General features: G+C 38.7%; 1 protein-coding gene across 4 annotated transcripts in view; it reads right to left on the reverse strand.

Moving 5' to 3' along the window:
* Nucleotides 1-24,370, reverse strand: part of ATRX (ATRX chromatin remodeler) — a 304,453-nt gene extending 280,083 nt beyond the window's left edge. For all 4 annotated transcript variants that reach the window (XM_055337613.1, XM_055337612.1, XM_055337611.1 and 1 more), the window contains exon 1: nt 24,151-24,370. In XM_055337613.1, coding sequence (XP_055193588.1) covers nt 24,151-24,170 — 20 coding nt within the window. In that variant the 5' untranslated portion in view covers nt 24,171-24,370. The remainder of the gene's footprint in view (nt 1-24,150) is intronic.
* Nucleotides 24,371-24,577: the final 207 nt, after the last annotated feature.

Below are 24,577 nucleotides of genomic sequence, written 5' to 3' on the forward strand. Positions count from 1 at the left end.
GATTCTGGTGTACTGGGATCGAGTCCCACATCGGGCTCCTCGTATGAAGCCTGTTTCTCCCTCTGCTTGTGTCTCTGCTTCTCTTTCTGTGTCTTTCATGAATGAATAAATAAAATCTTTTAAAAAAGAAAAAAAAGAAAAATATATAATCTGGGATGCCTGAGTGGTTTATCGGTTGGGCACCTGCCTTTGGCTCAGGTCGTGATCCCCTCATCCAGGATCGGGTCCCACATCCGGCTTCCTGCATGGAGCCTGCTTCTCCCTCTGCCTATGTCTCTGCCCCTCTCTCTCAGTGTCTGTCTCTCTCATGAATAAATAAATAAATCTTTAAAAATATATATATATATATAAACTTAGGACACCTGGGTGGCTCAGCGGTTGAGCGTCTGCCTTTGGCTCAGGGCATGATCCCAGGGTCTTGGGATCGAGTTCTGTTTCAGGCTCCTTGCAGGAAGCTTGCTTCTCCCTCTGCCTGTGACTCTGCCTCTCTCTGTGTGTCTCTCATGAATAAATAAATAACATCTCTAAAAAAAAAGGAAAAAGTATACAACCTTGTACATTTTCCCACTTCATTCCTCTATTTAAATACCAAGGATCACCATCAGTGATGATAATATTTAAGAACTTGACAAATACAGGATGAAAACAGTTTACCCAAAGGGTGGTTGGATTTAAGAATAATATCCAACATCCAGTTTTAGTTTTTATAAATCACCATCCCTTCCTATTTTCCTACCTTATAGATCACAGCTATTTTCTTGAGTGTGATATTTACTATGTAATTTTAATCATTCACTAAATCATTATTGTTCATTTAAAAAGTTGATCATATTACTCTACAGACTTTTATATTATTTTATTGCCTACAATATAAAAAGGCATAAAGTGATCATATTAATAAAGCATAAAAAGCCTTCTTCAAAACTTTAAAAAACTCTTTTCAAATCTGACCCAAATAACCTTCCTTTTTTCACCTCTACCTCCCATACTCTCTCCAATTACACTTAATGTCTCACTATTCTTTTTTTAAGATTTTATTTATTTATTCATGAGAGAGACAGACAGAGAGAGAGAGGAAGAGGAAGAAGCAGGCTCCATGCAGGGAGCAGGATGTGGGACTCAGTCCCGGGACTCCAGGATCACACCCTGGGCCAAAGGCAGGTCTACTCAACTGCTGAGCCACCCAGGCATCTACTCAACTGCTGAGCCACCCAGGCATCCCAGTCTCACTGTTCTCAAGGCACAAAAGGGCCCTTCTATCAAGTCCCTAGACATGACCTTTGCACCACCTAGAATATCTCCTCTCCTTGCCAACACTACCACCTTCCCTTAAGTCTCAACTCAAAACTGCCAACTCTCTCTGGAAAATATTGCCATTAACACTCCAAGGCAATTTTTTGCTATTCTTCCACATTTCTTGGTTTGTATCTTTGTAAGTGTACTTAACCACATCACAGTGTATTTCAGTCATTTATTCCTCCCCTTAGCTTAATATTAATTATCTATGAATCCCTATCATCTAGAATTGTGGTTATCAAACAGGAGGACTGTACCACTCCCACATCATCACTACCCATGGGAAACATCTGACAGTGTCTTTAAACATTTCCAGTTTTCAAAACTGGTGGGGGGGGGGTGTTACTAGTATCTACTGGGCAGAGGCCAGGAATACAATGCATACATAGAACAGTCTCCCACAGCAAAGAATTATCTGGACCAAAATGTCTGTATTCCCAAGACTGAAAAACCCTGACCTAAAACAATCCTTGGCTCACATTAGGCCTATAAAATGTTTATGAAAATAGAATAAAAAATTTATCAAAGAATTTAGAAACATAAAAAGAGATCTATAATATAGAACAGTACAGGCTCAAGAATTGCCAAGACAGTACAAAGAAGAGCAATGTGGGCATTCATGCCCTAGCAGATTTCATAAAAGCTCTAGTTATTAAGAAAATGTGGCACTGGCATAGGGATTACAACAAACATACCAGGAATGATGTCATATACAATGATGGAACAAGTAACTCCAAAATTCTGTCTCTCCACTAAGGCGACTACACTAGCATAAAATTTCTACTTTTTTGGAGCTATAGAATCTCATCCAAAACCTACAACCAAGGTAGCCCAGGTGGCTCAGCGGTTTAGCACCACCTTCAGCCCAGGGCCTAATCCTTGAGACCCAGGATCGAGTCCCACGTCAGGTTCCCTGCATGGAGCCTGCTTCTCCCTCTGCCTGTGTCTCTGCCTCTCTCTCCCTGTGTCTCTCATGAATAAATAAATAAAATCTATTTTTAAAAAAGCCTACAACCAACAGGAAATAGTTAATAGAAAAAGGTGCTGAACTTCAGTACAAGAGTACTGTGGTGTTTTAACTGTATGCACCTACCATGCCCACTCCCTGGCTAGATGGCAGCCATGAAGATAGTGGCCCACATTCCTAGTGAACCAGGTGCCAAAGGTACTGATGTGGATCTTATTCTTAAAGAATTGTGGTGGTATCTTTTGACCTGTTCAATAATTATCTGGCAGACTGGGATTGGGGCTTTCTTTCACCCACCTCAGAACTTTCTCAGGAGGAGCAAGTTCCTAAGACGAACAAGATTTGTCTAAAGCATGTAAAGGCAAATATAATATCCACAGCTACCAGGGCAAGGGATAACAAGTGGGCCAGGCACTTGACAGATATAAAAGGATGGGAAGAAAGAAGCCAGATACAAATACAGAAGGGAATAAGAGCTCCAAAGAGCTTCACTGAGGGGGGCACTTGACGGGATGAGCACTGGGTGTTATACTATATGTTGGCAAATCGAACTCATATATATATCATATATATCTATATATATATATCATATATATATCATATATATATATAGATAGATATTTGATATATCCAACACATACCTAGGAATTTGGAAGGCCACACCTATGCCCAAGGCTGGACACATGCTCAGAAAAGAAAAGGCCATAAACTTTCACCTTTAGCTGACCTTTAGACTCTACCTAATCAGAAAGTGAGAGTTACAAAAGTTTTAAATGAACTAAGCACTGCAAAGTAGCCCAACACTAAGACAATCTGCAAAGAGAGAGAGTTGGGCAAAGTAGCCCAACACTAAGACAATCTGCAAAGAGAGTTCGTTTGCTTTGGTATGGGTTTTTGTTTGTTTGGGGGCTGTTTTTTACTTGTATGTATTTAAGGAAAGCTCTGTCAAATAACTGGCCAATAAGCTACCAGAACAAACACTTCAGTATCCACACATAACAAATATAGCCTTTGTGAAAATAGGTTAGAAAGTTCACTAAGCAAAAACCACAGCAAGAAGCAACAACAGACCCTGGGAATGGGGGGAAAAGGTTTTCCAGGACTGCCATATTACAATATTCAAAGTATCTGTTTTCAACAAAAAATTAGAAGTATGCAAAGAAAAAAGTATGGTCTATTTCCAGGGAAAAAAAGAAAAATTAACACAACTGTTCCTGAGGAGACCCAGATGTTGGAATTAGTAAGCAAGGACTTTAAATCAACTGTTTTAAATACATTCAAAGAGCTAAAGAAACTGGCATATCTTACCAAGGTAAGAATATACAAAGAAATAAAGTATAAAAAGGAACCAAATAAAATTTTAGAGCTGAAAAATAAAATAGCAGCCATGAAAAATTCACTACAGAGGTTCAACAGAAGATCTGACCAAGGATAAGAATAAGTAAACTTAAAGATAACACCAATTGAGATTACCCAATATGAGAAGCAGAAAGTAAAAAAAAATGATGAAAAATGAACAGAGCATCAGAGACCTGTGAGATAACACATGCATAATGACAGTAACAGAAGAGAAGATAAAGGAGCAGAAAGACTATTTAATAGTCAAAGCATCCCAAATTCATGAAATACATGAATCTAAATATCCAAGGTCAATGAATTCCAAGAATGATAAATAGCACAGTAAGACAAAATATAATTAAACTGTCAAAGACAAAGAAAATCTCAAAATCAGTGAGAACTGACAAGTACAATGGATTCTAATTAAGATTAACAGCTGAACACCATGGAAACCAGAAAAGTGAGATGACAAATCTAGAATGCTGGAAAAAGGGGCACCTGGGTAGCAAAGTTAGTTAAGCATCTGACACTGGCCTGGTTTTGGCACAGGTCATGATCTCAGGGTCCTGAGAATGGAGTTTGCTTAAGACTATCTCCCTCTTGAGATGCATGGGTGGCTCAGTAGTTGAGTGTCTGCCTTCAGGGTGTAATCCCGGGGTCCTGGGACTGAGTCCCACACTGGGCTCCCCACAGGGAGTCTGCTTCTCCCTCTGCCTATGTCTCTGCCTTTCTGTGTCTCTCATGAATAAAGAAATAAAATCTTAAAAAAAAAAGAAATGCTCAAGGGAGACCAAAGGCTCAAATGAAACACCACCACAGTGTAAAGTGGGGCTATATTATAAAATAAAGAATAATGGTAAAAGCAATCACATTGGGTAAATACAAATGCTACTTTTTTCTTTCTTTCTTTTTTTGATTTGTAACTATTCAAACTCTTTACTTGAGTTGATAATCAAAAACATCCCAAAAAAGAAAAACTCAGGATGATTGGTGGCTTCACTAGTAAATTCCACCAAATATTTAATGAATAATTATCCCCTCTCAAATTCTTCCCAAAAACAGTAGAGGAAGGAACACTTTACTCATTCAACAAAACCAGCATTACCCTGATACCACAATCAGACAAAGACATCACACTACAGGCCAACATCCCTTATGAATATTGATGCAAAAGTCCTAAACAAAATGCTAGCTAGTGGTGGAAAAATCCTAAACAGAACCTTAGTAAATAGAATTCATTAACACATCAAAGAATCATAGACCATGACCAAGTGGGATTTATCCCAGGAATGCAAAGTGTGACATGAAAATATATCAGTATAAATTACCACATAAATAGAATAAAATAAAGAGGGGAAAATCACATAATCATCTAAATTGATACAGAAAAATCATCTTACAAAATTCAACACCTAGGGCACCAGGGTGGCTCAATCAGTGAGGCATCTGCCTTCAGCTCAGGTAGGGATCCCAGGGTCCTGGGATCGAGCCCCATGTCAGGCTCCCAGCTTGGTGGGGAGCCTGCTTCTCCCTCTCTCTCTCTGCTGTTCTCCCTACTTGTGCTCTCTGGTGCTCTATCTCTGTCAAATGGATAAACAAAATCTTTTTAAAAAAAGAAAATCCTAAAAAAAATCCACACAAAACTATTTAATAGATGGATTCAGCACACTTGCAGGATAAAAGATCAACACACAGAAAAGCAGTTATATTCCTAAACACTAGCAATGAACAATGCAACACCTCTCATTTACAACAGCATCAAGTATACAGGAATGAATTTAATCAAAGAGGTTCAAAACTTGTAAAATGAACACTACAAAACATTGCTTAAGATAAATTAAACAGGGAAACCTGGGTGGCTCAGCAGTTTGGCATCTGCCTTTGGCTCGGGGCATGATTCTGGGATCTCGGATTGAGTCCCACATTGGGCTCCCTGCAGGAGGCCTGCTTCTCCCTCTGCCTCTCTCACTCTCTATGTCTCTCAAGAATAAATAAGCAAATATTTTTTAATTAATTAATGAAAAAAAAAGAAATTAGGGACACGTGGGTGGCTCACTAGTTGAGCATCTGCCTTTGGGTCAGGGCATGATCCTGGAGTCCCGGGATTGAGTCCCACATCGGGCGCCCTGCATGGAGCCTGCCTCTCTCTTTGCCTCTCTCTCATGAATAAATAAATAAAATCTTTAAAAAAAAAAAAGAAATTAAACAATTCCAGGGACTCCTGACTGGCTCAGTCAGAAGAGCTTGCAACCCTTGATTTCAAGGTCATGAGTTCAAGCCCCACATTGGGTATAGAGATTACTACAAAAAATAAATAAACCAAAAAAAGAAATTAAACAATTCCAATTAAATGGAATATCTCATGTTCTAAAAGATTTAATATTGTTGAGAGCAATACTCCCCAAAATGATACAGATTTGATGTTATCTCTATTAAACTGCAATAGTCACTACTGCAAAAATTGGACAATCAATACTAAAACTCATATGCAAATTCAAGGGACCTCAAAGAGCTAAACCAATCTTGAAAAAAAGACAAACTTGGAATACTATCACTTGCCAATTTCAAAACTTGCTACAAAGCTCAAGTAATCAAAACAGCGTGGTATTGGCATAAGGATAGACATATAGACCAATGGAGGAGAACAAAAAGCCCAGAAATAAATCCATACATCTATGGTCAACTGATATCAGACAAGGATGCCAAGAATGCTGAGTGGAGAAAGATCAGTCTCTTCAACAAATTGTGCTAGGATAACTAGATATCCACATGCAAAAAAAAATGAAGTTGGACCCCTATATTATACCATATACAAAAATAATTTAAGGGGCTTGTGGTTGGCTCAGTGAGGAGTATGTGACTCTTGATCTTGGGGTTTTGAGTTCAAGCCCCACATTGGTCATACAGATTACTTAAAAATAAAATCTTGAGGCACCCGGATGGCTCAGTCGGTTAAATATCCAACTCTTCTTAATTTTGGCTCAGGTCATGATCTCAGGGTTGTGAGATCAAGCCCCAACCACACAGGGCTCCACATTGGGCATGGAACCTGCTTGAGATTCTCTCTCGCCCCCTGCCCCTCCCCACTCCTTCTCTAACATACATACATACATAAAATCCTTTTTCAAAGATTTATTTTTAGTTATTCATGATAGACATATATATAGAGAGAGAGGCAGAGACACAGGCAGAGAAGCAGGCTCCATGCCGGGAGCCCGACTTGGGACTCGATCCCGGGACTCCAGGATTGCGCCCTGGGCCAAAGGCAGGCGCGAAACCACTGAGCCGCCCAGGGATCCCCCATAAAATCCTTTTTAAAAATTAATTCAAATTAGGGATCCCTGGGTGGTGCAGCGGTTTGGCGCCTGCCTTTGGCCCAGGGCACAGTCCTGAAGATTCGGGATCGAATCCCATGTCGAGCTCCTGGTGCATGGAGCCTGCTTCTCCCTCTGCCTGTGTCTCTGCCCCTCTCTCTCTCTCTCTCTCTCTCCCTCTCTCTCTCTGTCTCTCTCTCTGTGACTATCATAAGTAAATAAAAAGCTATTTTAAAAAATTAATTCAAATTGGATCAAAGGAAAAAAAAACAAAAAATTGGATCAAAGACCTACATATGAGCTAAAACTATAAATTCTTGGAAGAAAATAGGGGAATAAATTTTCATGACTTTAGATTTGGCAATAATTTCTTGGATGGCACGAAACAGTCATACAAAGAAGAAAAAAATCAATTACCTTGGACTTCATCCAAACTGAAAACTCATGCATCAAAGAATACTCACAAAAGAATAAAAAAAACAACCCAGAAAATAGGAAAAATATTCACAAATAATATTATTTCATAAGGGATTACGATCCAGAATTTTTTAAGTAGGTTCCAAGCCCAGCATGGAGCCCAATGTGGGGCTTGAACTCACATTCCTGACATCAAGACCTGAGGTAAGATCAAGAGTTGTATGCTTAACTGACTGAGTCACCCAGGCGCACCAATATCCAGAATTATTAAATGACTCCTACAACAAAAAAATAAATAAACCCAATTTAAGACTGGGCAAAAGACTTCATTTTTTCCAAAGAAGATATACCAATAAACACATGAAAAGAGGCTTTACATCACTAGTCTTTAGGGAAATGCAAATAAAAACTACAATAACACTTTACACCTGTTAGTATGACTATTAAAAAAATTAAATACTTAAGTATAAATAATATATACTGTCATCTTAGTTTCAGGTATACAACATAATGACTTAACAATTCTATATGTTATGCAGTGCTCACCATGATAAGTGTAGTTATCATCTATACCAAACAATATTATTACAATCTTACTGACTATATTCTCTATGCTGTACTTTGCATCTCCATGACTTATTTATCTTATAACCGGAACTTTGTACCTTGTAATCCTTTCTATTTCTTATTTGTCAACTCATTTTTTAAAATTTTGAGTGTAGTTGACATAGTCAACTACATTTTTTAAATTAACTCTAAAATAAACTGTATGAGCTCACTTTTCTGAAAGACAAAACAAAACAAAAAGCTTTGTTGACCAAGAATGTAGAAAAATTCTTGCTCTTATACAATGCAACTTGGAATGTAAAATAGTATGGCCACCATGGAAAACAGTTTAGTGGTTCATCAAAAGATTAAAGCTAGAATTCCACTTCTAGAAACATACCCAAAAGAACGGAAAGCAGAGCCTTGAACAGATATTTGTTCACCAATATTGCACTATTCACAATAGCAGAGATAAAAACAACCTAAATGTCCATCATCAGATGAATGGATTAACTAGATATGGTACATACATACATAATGAATGGAATATTATTCAGCCTTAAAAAGGAATGAAATTCTGATACATGCTCCAAAATGGATGAACGTTGAGGACTTTATGCTAAATGAAATAAGCCAAACACATAAGGACAAATATTGTAGAATTCCACTTATATAGAAATATCTGGGCAACCCTGGTGGCTCAGGGGTTTAGCGCCGCGCCTTCAGCCCAGGGCGTGATCCTGGAGACCCAGGATTGAGTCCCACGTCAGGCTCCCTGCATGGAACCTGCTTCTCCCTCCACCCGTGTCTCTGCCCCTCTCTCTCTCTCTCTCTGTGTGTGTGTGTCTCTCATGAATAAATAAATAAAATCTTTAAAAAAAAAAAAGAAATATCTGGGATCCCTGGGTGGCGCAGCGGTTTGGCGCCTGCCTTTGGCTCAGGGCGCGATCCTGGAGACCTGGGATCGAATCCCACGTCGGGCTCCCGGTGCATGGAGCCTGCTTCTCCCTCTGCCTGTGTTTCTGCCTCTCTCTCTCTCTCTCTCTCTCTGTGTGTGTGTGTGTGACTATCATAAATAAATAAATAAAAAAAGAAATATCTAAGATAGTTAAAATTAGAGACAGAAAGTGAAATGGTAGTTACCAGGGACATAGGGGAGAGGGGAATGGAAAGTTACTCTTTAACAGGTTGAGTTTCAGTTTGAGATGACAAAAAAGTTCTAGAGTTGGACAGATGAGATACAGGGATTCTTTTTGGGGTAAAGGAAAAATGTTCCAAAATCAGAGAGCAATGATGGTGAATATATTTAATGCACTTAATGCCCCTGAATTGTACACTTTCAAGTGGTTAAGATACTAGATTTTGTATTTTAACTAAAAAAAGAGATATACAAATAACAAGGTCGGAAACAGTAATATTTGTCCATTACCATTCTCCCTGTGAGCATAAGAAAAATCTCTAAAATCTGTTTTAAGAGTTCATAAGCATGCAAGTGTAAAAGCTAACTCCATATTTGCCATATTTGTTGCCAGAAAAATATATTTCTGTGATTTATTAATTATCTTCGTGTTATTTTTAGTCTAAAAGCATTTAAGGGGGCAGCCCGGGTGGCTCAGGGGTTTAGCGCCGCCTTTGGCCTAGGGTGTGATCCTGGAGACCCGGGATCAAGTCCCGCGTCGGGCTCCCTGCATGGAATCTGCTTCTCCCTCTGCCTGTGTCTCTGCCTCTCTCTCTCTCTCTCTCTCTCTCTCTCTCTCTCTCTCTCTCGTGGATAAAATATTTTTTTAAATAAAATAAATAAAATAAAAAATAAAATAAAATAAATAAAATAATAAAATAAAATAAAATAATAAATTAATAAATAAATAAATGCACTTAAGGGCAGAATCTAAATTTTTCTGGTTTTATTAGGCTCAGTACCAAGAATACCTACTTGGGCAAATAAACACTATTCAGAATTTGTATAAAAATGTCAACCTTAAAAAAAAAAATGTCAACCTTTCCAAAACATTTAAGAAACAAAGAAGGGGGCACCTGGGTGGCTCAGTCAGTTAAGCATCTGACTTTGGTTCAAGTCATGATCTCAGGGTCCTGGGATCAAGCACCACGTCAGACCCCCTGCTCAGCAGGGAGTCTGCCTCTCCCTCTTCCTCTGTCCCTGACCCTACTCCTCTGTCTCTTTCTCAAATATATAAATAATATCTTTTAAAAAAAAGAAACAATGAAGACTTCCTGAAAGCAATATTACACTTTATGTTAACTAGAATTCAAATAAAAAATTGAAAAGAAAAAAAAAGACACAATGGAGGACTAAGAACATTCCAGTCTTTTTTTTTTCTTTAATATAAAAGTAAAGAGGCACCTGGGTGGCACAGTATTTGAGTATCTGCCTTTGGCACAGGTCATGATCCAGGGTCCTGGGATCAAGTCCCACATCAGGCTCCCTGGAAAGAGCCTGCTTCTCCCTCTGCCTGTCTCTGCCCCCTCTCTCTCTGTGTCTCTCATAAATAAAGAAATAAAATCTATATATATATATATATATATATATATATATATATCCATTAGAGCATGTATACTTCTAATATATATATATAATAGAAGTATACATGCTCTAATGGAGATAAATTATAATTTGTAATAAAGCAGCAATATTTGAATAAGGTCAGTATTTTGCCTTATTATGTTTAAATAGTGGTCTCTATGTAATATTCTTTTTTTTTCTATGTAATATTTTAAATAAAAATTAAATTGCAATAAAGGCCACCATGTTCATGTAAGGTCTAATTACTAAACCCTTCAACAGGGCAGCCCCGGTGGCACAGCGGTTCAGCGCCGCCTGCAGCCTGGGGTGTGATCCTGGAGACTCGGGATCGAGACCCACATTGGGCTCCCTGCATGGAGCCTGCTTCTCCCTCTGCCTGTGTCTCTGCCTCTGTGTGTGTGGGTGTGTGTGTGTGTCTATGAATAAATAAATAAAAAATCTTTAAAAAAAATTTTTTTTTAATTTTGATAGAGAGAGAGAGAGAGAGAGAGAGAGAGAGAGAGAGGCAGAGACACAGGCAGAGGGAGAAGCAGGCTCCATGCACCGGAAGCCCGACGTGGAATTCGATCCCGGATCTCCAGGATCGCGCCCTGGGCCAAAGGCAGGCGCCAAACCGCTGCGCCACCCAGGGATCCCTAAAAAATTTTAAAAAATAAAAAAATAAACCCTTCGAGAAATGTTTCATCTTACCTCATACACTGATTTCTGCTTTAATAAATACAGTTCATTCCAACCATATACCACAACCCATCCTTCCCCAAAGGCACTGTTCAAAAAGCAAGAGGTGGGCAGCCCTGGTGGCGCAGCAGTTTAGCGCTGCCTGCAGCCCGGGGTGTGGTCCTGGGGACCTGGGATAGAGTCCCACGTCGGGATTCCTGCATGGAGCCTGCTTCTCCCTCTGCCTGTGTCTCTGCCTCTCTCTCGCTCAATCTGAATGAATAAATAAATAAATCTTTTAAAAAAAAAAAAAAGCAAGAGGCAAAGAATCTGGCAACATCAAGAAAGCAAAGCAAAATTTTATTCCTGTTGTAAGGAGTTATAAGAAAAGGGTCTTTAAAAAAAAAAGAAAGAAAGAAAAGGGTCTTTAGGTGAGAACAGTGGTTCTCTTTCTCTGCAGAAAAAAAATACAATTTTAAAAGACATTTAGATTTTAGAGACAGAAAACAGCACCTATTTCCACAATTCATCCTTCAAGTTAGGCAGGTAACCCTAGCTCCCATCCAGAATAATCAGGTTATTGCTTAGAATTCAGATGTCAGAGACATCATGGAATACACTAATAAGTGGGTGGCAATATTTAGGAACACAAGTCATTTAATTTTTTTAATATCTACTGGAATGGGGAAGAAGGAAGAAGTTCCCAAAAGTCATCCTTTCCGGCCTTGAAATTCCTTCTTTTACCCAAGTTCATTCTACCTGATTCAAATACTAAACTACTGTGTTCTTATACCAGATATCAATAGCACTCTGCTGGTACTTAGCATCTGCTACTATACTTTTAGAGGGTATGGGAGTTAAACATATGTACGTCTATATTCTCCTAAATATATTCCTTGTCTAAAGGACTACATAAATAATGAATAAATAAATAAATGCTCTTAGTATTTTCAATAATTGACATCCTTGTGTATGGTGCAAGAGAGTGGTCTAGTTTCATTCTTCTGCATGTGGATGAAAGATCTAAATGTGAGACAAGATTCCATCAAAATCCTAGAGGAGAACTCAGGCAACACCCTTTTTGAACTTGGCCACAGTAACTTCTTGCAAGATACATCCACGAAAGCAAAAGAAACAAAAGCAAAAATGAACTATTGGGACTTCATCAAGATAAGAAGCTTTTACACAGCAAAGGATACAGTCAACAAAACTCAAAGACAACCTACAGAATGGGAGAAGATATTTGCAAATGACGTATCAGATAAAGGGCTAGTTTCCAAAATCTATAAATAACTTATTAAACTCAACAGCAAAGAAACAAACAATCCAATCATGAAATGGGCAAAAGACATGAAGAGAAATCTCACAGAGGAAGACATAGACATGGCCAACATGCAAATGAGAAAATGCTCATGCAGTTTCCCTGCATGGAGCCTGCTTCTCCCTCTGCCTGTGTCTCTGCCTCTCTCTCTGTGTCTCTCATGAATAAATAAATAAAATCTTTAAAAAAAATAAAACTCCGAGTACTCTCTACTGTAGTATAAGCTCTTCAAAGAAGGAATTTGGTCTGGGTTCATCATCTTCCCATGTAGGAAATAACAAATTGCCTTGTACAGAGAAATAATAAATGTTTATTAAAATGAAGATAATGTCTGCTCAGGCATTCCTTAAAAGAAAAGAGTGGCGATTTGCTGAGCATTAAAAATATAACCCTGAAAAAAAAAAACACAAAGCAACCCTGAAGTCATGTAGTACCCTCCAATATCTTCTCCTCAGTGTCTAAGTTGAGATATTCAATAAGCTGTATTGGATGTATTGATATAGTCAGCCTTTGAAAGAAATGTATTATTTCATATACTTAACAAGTAACAAGTGTGGTCACTTTAATATGAAACATTCACCCTTGATTCTCTATTTTTAGCAGGCACTCAATACACAATGAAAATTCATAAATAGGGTGTTTTATGGTTTTGAATTTTGGGGCTGTATGAAGATGGTGGAAAAAGGGAAAAGCAAAAAAAAAAAAAGTAAGAGGTGGGCAAATTCTCTCCAATTCTATACAAATTAACCAAACCTAGCTTCAAATATCTAAGTTAAATGACAGAGAATGAGCTGATTGATAATCATATTAAAAGAAAATACATTTTAAAATATAGTAAAAGCAAAGATACTGTATGCCTCCTGATAAAATGTGCTGAGAAAGACACAACATCACTTCATTGTATTTCTAGCAAAATACATGACTACAAGGAAATATCAGACAAACCCAAATTAACTACCTTATGTTCTTCAAAAATATGTAAGGGGGAAAAAAAAAACAAGGCGCAGTGCTCCAAAGAAAAGATTAAAGAGACATGACAATGAATTGCAATGCATGCTCCAGAATTAGATGCTGGGTAAGAATAAAATAAATTTTTGTCTTTCACTAGAAAGGACATTATGAAGCAACTGGCAAAATATAAGTAATGTCTGTAGATTAGAAACAGTATTGTAAGAAGGTCCCTGGCTTAGTCTGTGGAGTATGTGAGTCTTGATCTCAGGGTTACTGAATTAAAGCCCCAAGTTGGATATAGAGATTGCTTAAAAATAAAATCTTAGGAAACCTGGGTAGCTTAGTCAGTGAAACAGCTGCCTTCAGCTCAGGTCATGATCTCGGGGTCCTGGGATCAAGCCCTGCATTGGTCTCCCTGCTCAGCAGGGAGGCTGCTTCTCCCTCTCCCTCTGCCCCTTTCCCCCACTAGTGTGCACATGTGCTTGCTCTCTCTCTTTCTCAAATAAAATCTTTTTTAAAAAATTTTTTAAAAAAATGAAATGTATCAATATTAATTTCTAATTTTGCTAACTATACTGAGGCTATGTAAGAGAATATTTCTATTTTGGGAAATACATACTGTATTAAAGTATTCAAAAAATAAATGAATGAATGAATGAATGAATAAATAAATAAATAAATAAATGAATGAATGAATGAAGTGTTCAGGGGTAAAGGAGCATGTCTGCAATTTAATCTCAAATGACTCAAAAATAATATAGAAAGGGACACCTAGGTAGCTCAGTGGTTGAGCATCTGCCTTTGCCCCAGGGCGTGATCCTGGTCCTGGGATCAAGTCCCACACTGGGCTCCCTACGGTGAGCCTGCTTCTCCCTCTGCCTATATGTCTCTTCCTCTCTCTCTGTGCATCTCACGAATAAATAAATGAAATCTTAAAAGTAATAATAATAATAATAATAATAATATAGACATAATGATAAATCAAATGTAAAAAATTACTATTTGCTGAATCTGGGTGAACGGCCTATGAGAATCTGCATACCATTTTTGCAAATTAAGTCTGAGTTTATATTTTTTAACTTTTTATTTTGAAATATAGTAAGAAGAAGATGATTATCTCCTTGAAGTTAGATCAGATTCATCTCCTGAGGTTACAGTTATTAAAAACATTTTTAAAAATCATTCAATAAAATATTGCATGAGATCAATGAGACACTGAGTAGAAAGTTGTTTTAAGTAAATGTCTTTGGGGACACCTGGGTGGCTCAGCAGTTGAGCGTCTGCCTTCGGCTCAGGACATGATCCTAGAGTCCCAGGATCGAGTCCCATATCAGGCTCCCTGCATGGAGCTTGCTTCTCCCTCTGCCTATGTCTCTGCCTCTCTCTCTTTGTCTCTCATGAATAAATAAATAAAATCTTTTTTTAAAAAATACCAAATGTATTTTTATGGGAATAGGACTAATTTACTAACCAAAATGTATATTAATACAAATTTTTTTGAAGTATAATATAAGCTCCATGGGGACAAGGATTTAATTTGTCTTGTTCATCTAAGCAGTACTTTGAGAACAGTTCTTGGCACATGACAATAGTAATCAGTAATAACTAATATGTGAATAATCAGTATGTCCCAGACACTAATCTAAGTGCTTTGTGTCCTCTGACTCATTTAAACTTCACACAGCCAAAAAAAAAAAAAAAAAAACTTCACACAGCCCAAGAAATATTTGGTGAATGAATTAGTTCTTTTTGCAGGATGACAGTTACAGTCAGTTCTGAAATCACATACCACGAGTTCCTACAAATCACCAGGTTATGCAAAATTGTGCAATAAACGCCATAGGATTCACAGGGAAAATGGGGTTAGAAGCACAACACTCAAAAAACTTCATCACTGATACAATTTTTTTTTAAGATTTTATTTATTTATTCATGAGAGATACACAGAGAAAGAGGTAGAGACATAGGCAGAGGGAAAAGCAGACTCCTCACAGGGAGCCCAATGCAGGACTCAATCCCGGATCCCAAGATCCTGCCCTGAGCCAAAGGCAGACGCTAAACCGCTGAGCCACCCAGGTGTCCCCAGTGACACAATTTTTAAAAAGAAACCTAACAAAAATGACAGCATAATTTTACACAGTTTACACATGAGATTAAGAAATACACAAACAACAATAAATATAGCACTTTACCTTGAAAAAGACCTGAAGTTTGCTTGTGGAAGTACATCATAAGGACTGCAACTCATGAATTACTGTGAAATGATGGAAGGAGGGTTATCGGAAATCGGGTGGAAAACTTTAACAAAAGATGTGGATAGGAGTGACTTATAACACAAGGGGTGCACTGAGCTAGCCAACAGATGTTTGAGGTGTGAGTTGTGTGCATGTATATGCATATATTTAATGCAGTTCAGTTCAGCTGGGTATAGTTTCCTGCATTCACCTAGGGAAAACTTTCTATAAAGACCCGATAGTAAATATTTTAGGCTCTGTGGGCCCAGAGGTCTTTGTTGCAACTATCCAACTCTGAGATTGTGGTACAAAAGCAGCCACAGACAATATAAATAAATGGGCTTGGGTGTGTTCCAACAGAATTTTATTTACAAAAACAGGCCACTGGTTGATGGTCATAATTGGCTGATCCCTGGCCCTGCAGGCAAAATCCTGCATAAGAAAATGCAAAATTTGTCTTATGCTCAAGTTGTTCCCCAATGTATCAATCTTGTTGGAACAAAGATGCATTTTCAAAACAAACATTACAGTAGAACTATGTTTGGAATGCTATCATATAAACCAAAAATAATATAATTCAAATAAGCAAAATAACAAATCTAGTATTACATGAAAATAAATTATTTTTTATTTTGGACCTTATAAATCAATTATTTTCCAAAAGTCAACTGACCAAAATCAGTCAACTGATTTTCCAAAAGTCATTTGGTCAAATGACCAAAATAAGACAAATAAGGACAGACTTCAAACAATCATAGTCTATCAAAATCTGTGCATTAAATTCTACACAAGCTTTAAGAAAAGTGGAAAATAGGAGCACCTGGGTGGCTCAGCGGTTGTGTGTCTGCCTTTGGCTCAGGTCATGATCCCAGGATCCTGGGATCAAGTCTCGCATCGGGCTCCCTCCTGGGAACCTGCTTCTCCCTGTGCCTATGTCTCTGCCTCTGTGTGTCTCTCATGAATAAATGAAATTTTTTTAAAAAGTAGAAAATACTTTTGACAGTTCTTCTAAAATGAAATTATCAGGCTCATTTACAAAGGGCATATGTGGCTTTTATAAGATCATCAAACCACAAAGTTAACACCAGAAGATGTATAAGTTCTGGACATCTAATGTATAGCACGATGCATACTTGAAAGTTGCTAGAGAGTAGATTTTAAATATTCTCACCATAAAAACAAAAAAATGGTTATGAGGTAAGGAATGTGTTAACTAACCTTATTGTGGTAAACATTTCAAAATATATACATGTATCAAATCATCATATTGTACACCTTAAGCTTACATAATTTTGTATGCCAATTATATATCAATAAAGCTGGGGAAAATATACTAATTGCACAATAATTATACAATATTTTCCCAGGAATTGAGTTAAAAGTTTTAAGTTGACCTGCTTCCAAAGAGAAAACACTAATATATACAACAATCCTTTGCTCAAGCTGCTCTATCTCACATCTAGAATCTCCCCCAGGATTCTTTGTCAAAACCCATCCTACAAGGGCCAGATTCAAATACTTTCTCTATAAAGCCCTCCCTGGACTCCATCAGAAATATCCTCCTACTCTGAATTTAGTTTTTACCTACTATATCATTTATCACTTTATATTCTGCTTCAAAATTATTTGTGTACATGTCTAATTTCCTCTGCTATATGGAAAATAAGACTAATCTTCAGCCATACTAATCCCTCTCCCTGGGCAGCTCTTTTTCAAAACAGCCAACCCTTCACTGCTAACTCCATCTTCAAGATCCAAAATCCTCTGTAAAACTTTCCTAGACATCCCCAAAATTAGGCTTTCTTTCATTTCTGATACCCAGTAAAATCAATATACTTCCACTTTAGCACTGTTTTTTACCTGCTTATTTACCTAGTGTCTCCCTCTAGATTTAAGAATGCCATAAGAAGGTGGGAATTTGGGATCCCTGGGTGGTGCAGTGGTTTGGCACCTGCCTTTGGCCCAGGGCGCGATCCTGGAGACCAGGGATCGAATCCCACGTCGGGCTCCCGGTGCATGGAGCCTGCTTCTCCCTCTGCCTGTGTCTCTGCCTCTCTCTCTCTCTCTCTCTTTCTGACTATCGTAAATAAAAAAAAATTTAAAATTAAAAAAAAGGATAAAAAAAAGAAGGTGGGAATTTTCCTATTAAACTTTGTATACCCTAGCACAGTGCTGGCCCCTAGTTGATACTCAAGTATTTGATCAACTAATAACACATTCTCCCAAAATATTAAGTATAGGATATAAATACATGAACATCACTGCCATTCCAATAATTTCTTAAGCAAATATTGTACAGAACAGTTAACAAGAAAGCTGGACTATAGATACCAAGAGTGGCTACTTCAAGCCAAAACTGAAAGACACAGACGCTTGGGTGGCTCAGCGGTTTAGGGCCTGCCTTCAGCCCAGGACGTGATCCTAGAGTCCTGGGATCGAGTTCCGCATCGGGCTCCCCGCATGGAGCCTGCTTCTCCCTCTGCCTATGCCTCTGCCTCTGCCTCTGCCTCTCATGAATAAATAAATAAAAATCTTAAAAAAAAACCTGAAAGAAGACAAAGTCTCAAGACACAGGATCTGAAAATATGGCTATAGCGCACAATTCAAAGAATCTTTTCCCAGGGCAAAAAGCACAATTGGCCAGAATAAAGGTTTTTTCAGTAGTAGGTGCCTGGATGGTACAGCCAGTTGAGCATCCAACTCTTGGTTTCAGCTCAGGCTGTGATCTCAGGATTGTGAGATCAAGCCCCACAAGCTCCACCTGAGACTCCCTCCCTCTCACTCTGTCCCTCCTCCCCCATGCTCTCTAAAATAAGTAAATAAATCTTTAAACAAAAAGGGGCAGGGGCTCCTGGGTGGCTCAGTGGTTGAGCGTCTCCCTTCAGCTCAGGTCATGATCCCGGGGTCCTAGATGGAGTTCCATATCAGGCTCCCGATGGGGAGCCTGCTTCTCCCTCTGTGCCTCTCCCTCTGTGTCTCTCATGAATAAATAAATGAAATCTTTAAAAAGAAAAGAAAAAGGGCAGGAATATAATATACTGGATATAATATTTCAAAATAGAACATATTCTGAGCCACAATTATTAACAAACTTCTCAGCAAAAACTGTTTTGTTTCCAGTATTTGCACAAATATTTGCACATGATACTATGACAGAATATATCATCAACAAAACGCCTGTATCCTTACGATGGAAATTTTAAGACAAAAAAAAATGCGTACGTGGCTAAAGAAACTTCCCTTCATCAATACCCTTCTTCCTACCTCCCAAAGTAAAATAAAAAGTGATCAACATTCACATAAGCAGACTACTTTTTATTTTTTTTAAATTCCATGCCCAACATGGGGCTCAAACTCACAACCCTAAGATCAAGACTGATGTGCTCTACTGACTGAGCCAGCCAGGTGCCCCCATTTTTTTTTTAAATAACCTTATAGAACATCTAGTACAGGGCAGCCCTGGTGGCGCAGTGGTTTAGTGCCGCCTGCAGCCCGGGGTGTGATCCTGGGGACCCAGGATCAAGTCCCACATCGGGCTCCCTGCATGGGGCCTGCTTCTCCCTCTGCCTGTGTCTCTGCCTCTCTCTCTCTCTCACTCTGTGTCTCTCATGAATAAATAAAAATAAATAAAATAAAATAAAAAAAAGAACATCTAGTACAGGTTCATTGTGTAAATGACAAAGCTGAAGCCTGGAAAGGGTAAATTTGTCCAAGGTTCTACCCTATACCTAGAAAACCTAGGTTGGGCTCAGAGTTCAGTGTTCATTCCTCTACACGAATAGTTCTCAAACTTTTAATCTCAGGACTTCTTTACACTCTTAAAACAGTTAAAAATTAGCAAAGACCACAAAGAGCTTTAGTTTATTGCCTTTTAGGAACCACTGTTATAACCATGTTCTTCCTTCCTCTATAACTGCAAGCTTTATCAATATCAAACTTACTCCCATTTTACACATGGAGAAATGGAGAATAAATATCTTCCATGTCAGCTATCAAGCCAATCATAAGATAAACGTTAGCATACAGGTACAGAGAAATCTTAAATGCTCCTTTTACTGTCCTACTATATTCAACATTCCTAAAAGAAGATCTAAACATCATTTTCCAATGGCTTAAACCATTTGAACTGTTTTTTGCCAATGTTCAAGAGAACATTCAAGTTCTGGAGCAAAGGACTTCATGTAAACCCAAGAACTGTCTGATACAATCCATAAATTTATTCAGACTCCAAAAGTGAAACAGACACATAAATACAATTTCTTGCACAAAAAATTATTTCATACACCTGCTTCTACACAGAAATTCCTGTAAGTACTACATTAATCTCTCTAGAAATACATTATATAACTGAAAGCTTATGGTCAACTAATACCAAAGGTTGCCAATAATGAGAATTGGCATGATCAAAATTAAAGTCACAAACATCTTTCTTTTCACCCAATCAGCAACATAACCAAACAACTGGTATTTAAATGCTTTCAAAACCCTTTATAAAAACTGCATGTACTCCCCCTCCACAGCCTGGCTTTAATACTTTCCACTTAGTAGGAATGCAAATATTTCACAGATAACATTTTTCAAAATTTCACAATTAGGTTAGTATGCAATGATTGTGAATTACTAACCTAACAGATATTTTCTAAAACATTTTCCCAGCATCTCTCCATTTAGATAACTTCTGCCTTTTAAAATTTAAGCCTATAAAAAATAATAAAATAAAATAAAATAAAATAAAATAAAATAAAATAAAATAAAATAAAATAAAATAAAATAAAATAAAATAAAATAAAATAAAATAAAATTTAAGCCTTTGGGGTGCCTGACTGGCTCGGTTGGTGGAACATGTGACTCTTTATCTCAGGGTTGTGAGTTCAAGCCCCACATTGGGCACAGACTTTACTTAAAAACGAATAAATTAATTAAAAAATAAAATAGGGGCAGCATGGGTGCTCAGTGGATTGGCGCCGCCTTTGGCCCAGGGTCCTGGAGACCCAGGATCGAGTCCCATGTTGGGCTCCCTGCAGGGAGCCTGCTTCTCTCTCTGCCTGTGTCTCTGCCTCTCTCTCTCTCTTTCATGAATGAATGAATGAATAAAAATATTTATAAATAAATAAATAAATAAATAAATAAATAAATAAAATTTAAGACCAATTACAAGTTATACTGCTTTCAGCTTTTCAAATAATCAGCTGCCATAAGGATTAGAATGACAAGTCCTGGGATGCCTGGGTGGCTTAGTCAGTTAAGTGTCTGCCTTTGGCTCAGGTCACTATCCCGAGGTCCTGGGATGAAGTCTGCATTGGGCTCCCTGCTTAGTGGGGAATCTGCTTCTCCCTCTCCCTCTGCCACCCCCACGCTTGTGTGCTCTATCTCAAAATCATAAAAAAAGAATGTCAAGTCCCCTCAAATCTCTGACCTTTATACAAAAATGAAGTTTATCTGTCAATAATAAGCTCATCTTTCATAATGACAAATATTTCAAGACATAAGCCAATCTTATTTAAAATAAAATACACAGGGACACCTGGGTGGCTCAGCAGTTGAGCATCTGCCTTCGGCTCAGGGCATGATCCCGGGGTCCTAGGATAGAGTCCCACATCGGGCTCCCCGCATGGAGCCTGCTTCTCCCTCTACCTATGTCTCTGCCTCTATCTCATGAATAAATAAATAAAATCTTTAAAAAAAATAAAATAGGGATCCCTGGGTGGCGCAGCGGTTTGGCACCTGCCTTTGGCCCAGGGCGCGATCCTGGAGACCCGGGATCGAGTCCCATGTCGGGCTCCCGGTGCATGGAGCCTGCTTCTCCCTCTGCCTGTGTCTCTGTCTCTCTCTCTCTCTCTGTGTGTGACTATCATAAATAAATAAAAATTAAAAAATAAATAAATAAAAATAAAAAAATAAAATACATAACTCTTTAAAAACATAAATAAATAATAATAAAACCTTTTAAAGACTGAGCCACTGATTTTTCAGCATATGTTTAGCCAGGTCATCAGTTTATTTCCTTCTCTTTTTGCCTTTTGGCTACTTTTTGACCACAGAATCATAGAAAATTTCTTTTTTTAGGAACACTAGTAAAAATCAGAACAAATCTTTGCTCTTATTTTTAAGTGCTCAACAAAAATTCTGATACAGAAAAAATCTGAACTACTGTGCAAAATAAAATTAATGACAATGTATAGAATTGCTCTTATTATTTCTATCTCACATTAGGAGAGAATCAAGAGTGATTCAGTATTGTGGGTTCAACTCACTACCTGTCATATTATCCTTTGACTATGATTATGACTTGGGATGAAGGACACCTCAGCCTGAGACAGTTCTGAACACCCACTTGGAGCTCTTTCACAGTAAATAATCAGGGAGCATCATACATTTTTAAATTCACATTTATATATGTGGCCCTTTACAGGGGTTTTTCATGCAGTTTATGACTCTACTGGAATTAAGGTTTCAGTTATTCTTATTATCTCATCTATACATACAATGCAAAATATTGTAACAGCTACAAACTCTAAGACCTACAACAAATAACCACAATAGCAGCTAACATGAAGTTCTTCCATTGTAATACTTGGGCTAAATTAAAATGATCATAATCACATTAGTCATGGAAGCTCAAGGGGGCATTAATGCCTTGTGGTTAAGAACATAAATTCTAGGGCAGCCCTGGTGGCGCAGCTGTTTAGTGCCGCCTGCAGGCCGGGGTGTGATCTTGGAGACCCTGGATGAGTCCCACATCCGGCTCCCTGCATGGGGCCTGCTTCTCCCTCTGCCTGTGTCTCTGCCTCCCTCTTGCCTGTGTCTCTCATGGATAAATAAAAAATAAAATCTTTAAAAAAAAAAGAACATAAATTCTATAGTCAAGACTAGGTTCAATTCTAGCTCCACAAGTTACAAGCCATATAGCTTTAGTCAAGTTCTTTGATCTCTCTATGCCTCAGTTTACTCCTCAGCTTTAAAATGAGAAACACCTTAAGTACCTAACTGATAGGGTTGTTTTGAGAATTAGAATTATACAGGTGAAGGTCAACAGCACGCACTCTTCAAGACCAATTAAAAAAAAAAAAAAACTGTTCCTGGCATAAAATGAATGACTTTCAGTAAAATCTAGAGGTTAAATTTAACTGTAAGGTACATCTTTCACGTAAACAAACTTGAGCACCCAGCCAACAAGTTGTACTGGCTACTTCTTAGTACCCAAAACCCTATAAATAAAGATTTACTGTAGTTGGACCAATTAACATAAATTCAGAAACCAAAGACTAGAATCTTTACACAGGTAGGAACCTAGAACCTAAGAACTAAAGTATATTTTCTCTTCAGGGGAAGGAAAACATCTTCTATCTACTGCTTATTAATGTAGAAAAATAGGCGTAAGTGTCACAGGCTCATACCCAAATTCTACATGCTAGGTAAAGTGCACTAAAAGCTTAAACTGTCACAATACTCACTCAAAGGCAAATTTTGCCAACTACCAATGCAATTCTGATCCATGCTCCCTGTAGTTTTCTTTATTTTGCCACTAGGCACCAAGGATACGTTTCTGAGCAGAAAAATTACTTAATTCACAAGGGATGAAAAGTCAGATGTCAGCCTGAAAAGCAAGCCAGCCAGCCACCTGTGTAAAAGTAGTACACATTTCATATTAACAACTTATATTTTTAGACACTATCAAGAGGCAAATCAGAAGCGCAAGAGAAAAACAACCTCAACCTAATAAACGTGCTTGATTGGTAAGAGGCCTGCCAGGCAGGCACAGCTTCCCTTGCAATAAATCTTCCCATCGACCCACATTAACCTGCTCCTCATTCCTAACGGAATAAATTTTTTAAAAGTAAGGTCTAATTACTTTTGCTAGAAATTTGCCCAGAAAGTGGAGAAACATTTGAGATCTGCCTTACCACCAACTAACATTGGACTTCACAAAAAGTATACTGGGGTATACCCTGCATAGTACCGCCTTGCCTAGAGATAAATCCAAGGATACCCTTTAGGATCGGTAGTAGAGAAGGAACGTGAAAAGCTAGCGAGACCCACTTGTTCAACCCAAAAAAAGAGCTTGTCCCCAGGGGCTGCAGAAAAAAAAAAATCCGCAAAGCTGAGGTATTTCCCTTCTCCTGCTATCCAAACGCCACTAAATCGTCCCAGAATCTCACAGCCTCCCTCCCGCCCCTCCCCCTCTACCCCCCCCCCCAACCTCCTCTCCTTCCCAACGCAGTTTCCAGGCCTAAAGATTAGGAAGAACGACCGGGATACCAAATCCGCCTCCGATTTACGGGTCTCAATTCCACAGGCACCAAAGAATAAACTACATGAGGGCAACTAAGCTTCACCGGTTCGGGGAGGTTGAAGGAAGAGCCCAACACCCCAGGCCGCGCCCCCCCCACCCCCACCCCGGGTTAGAGCCTACCGCCGAAACTCCGAAACCCTTCTCTCCTAAAAGAGAAAACAATGTCTTTCCGCTAAGCAACACACAAGCCTAACTCACCAAGCCAAAGCTTTCCCAAACACACTACTCAGAAAGCGCGTAGGCCTAGGACCCGTGAGACGAGGTTGTATTTTACCTCATGGGCTCAGCAGTCATGTTTTCACTTCAACGCCTTGTAGCTTCAACGACCGTAGGAGCGCCGCTTTGCGCTCTCCGGCCCTGGGTTACAACAGAAATGCAATGGACTCTTCTTAGTCGTCACTATAGCTGGTGCTGGATCCTCCCCACAGCTCAAAGGCCGCTACCACTGCCCCCGCCGCAGGAGCCGCGGAAACAAAGCGACGCTGCCGCCGCCGCCATTTTGTTGGGCCGAGGCTCAGGCAGAAGAATTGGCGCGTCCTCCCTCTTCTTCTTTCCGTTACCCATTGGCTACCTCTTCCACAGCTCAGACTCTTATTGGCTACTGAAATTCACCTTCTTCGGGGGCCTGTTGCTAAGGCGGTCTACGTCATTTGATCCCCTGCACCTTTTCATAGGGGCTCCGATTCAATCCCAGTGACCTG

The sequence above is a fragment of the Nyctereutes procyonoides genome, unplaced genomic scaffold (assembly GCF_905146905.1).
Source record: "Nyctereutes procyonoides isolate TBG_1078 unplaced genomic scaffold, NYPRO_anot_genome, whole genome shotgun sequence".
In the NCBI taxonomy this organism is placed as follows: Eukaryota; Metazoa; Chordata; class Mammalia; order Carnivora; family Canidae; genus Nyctereutes; species Nyctereutes procyonoides.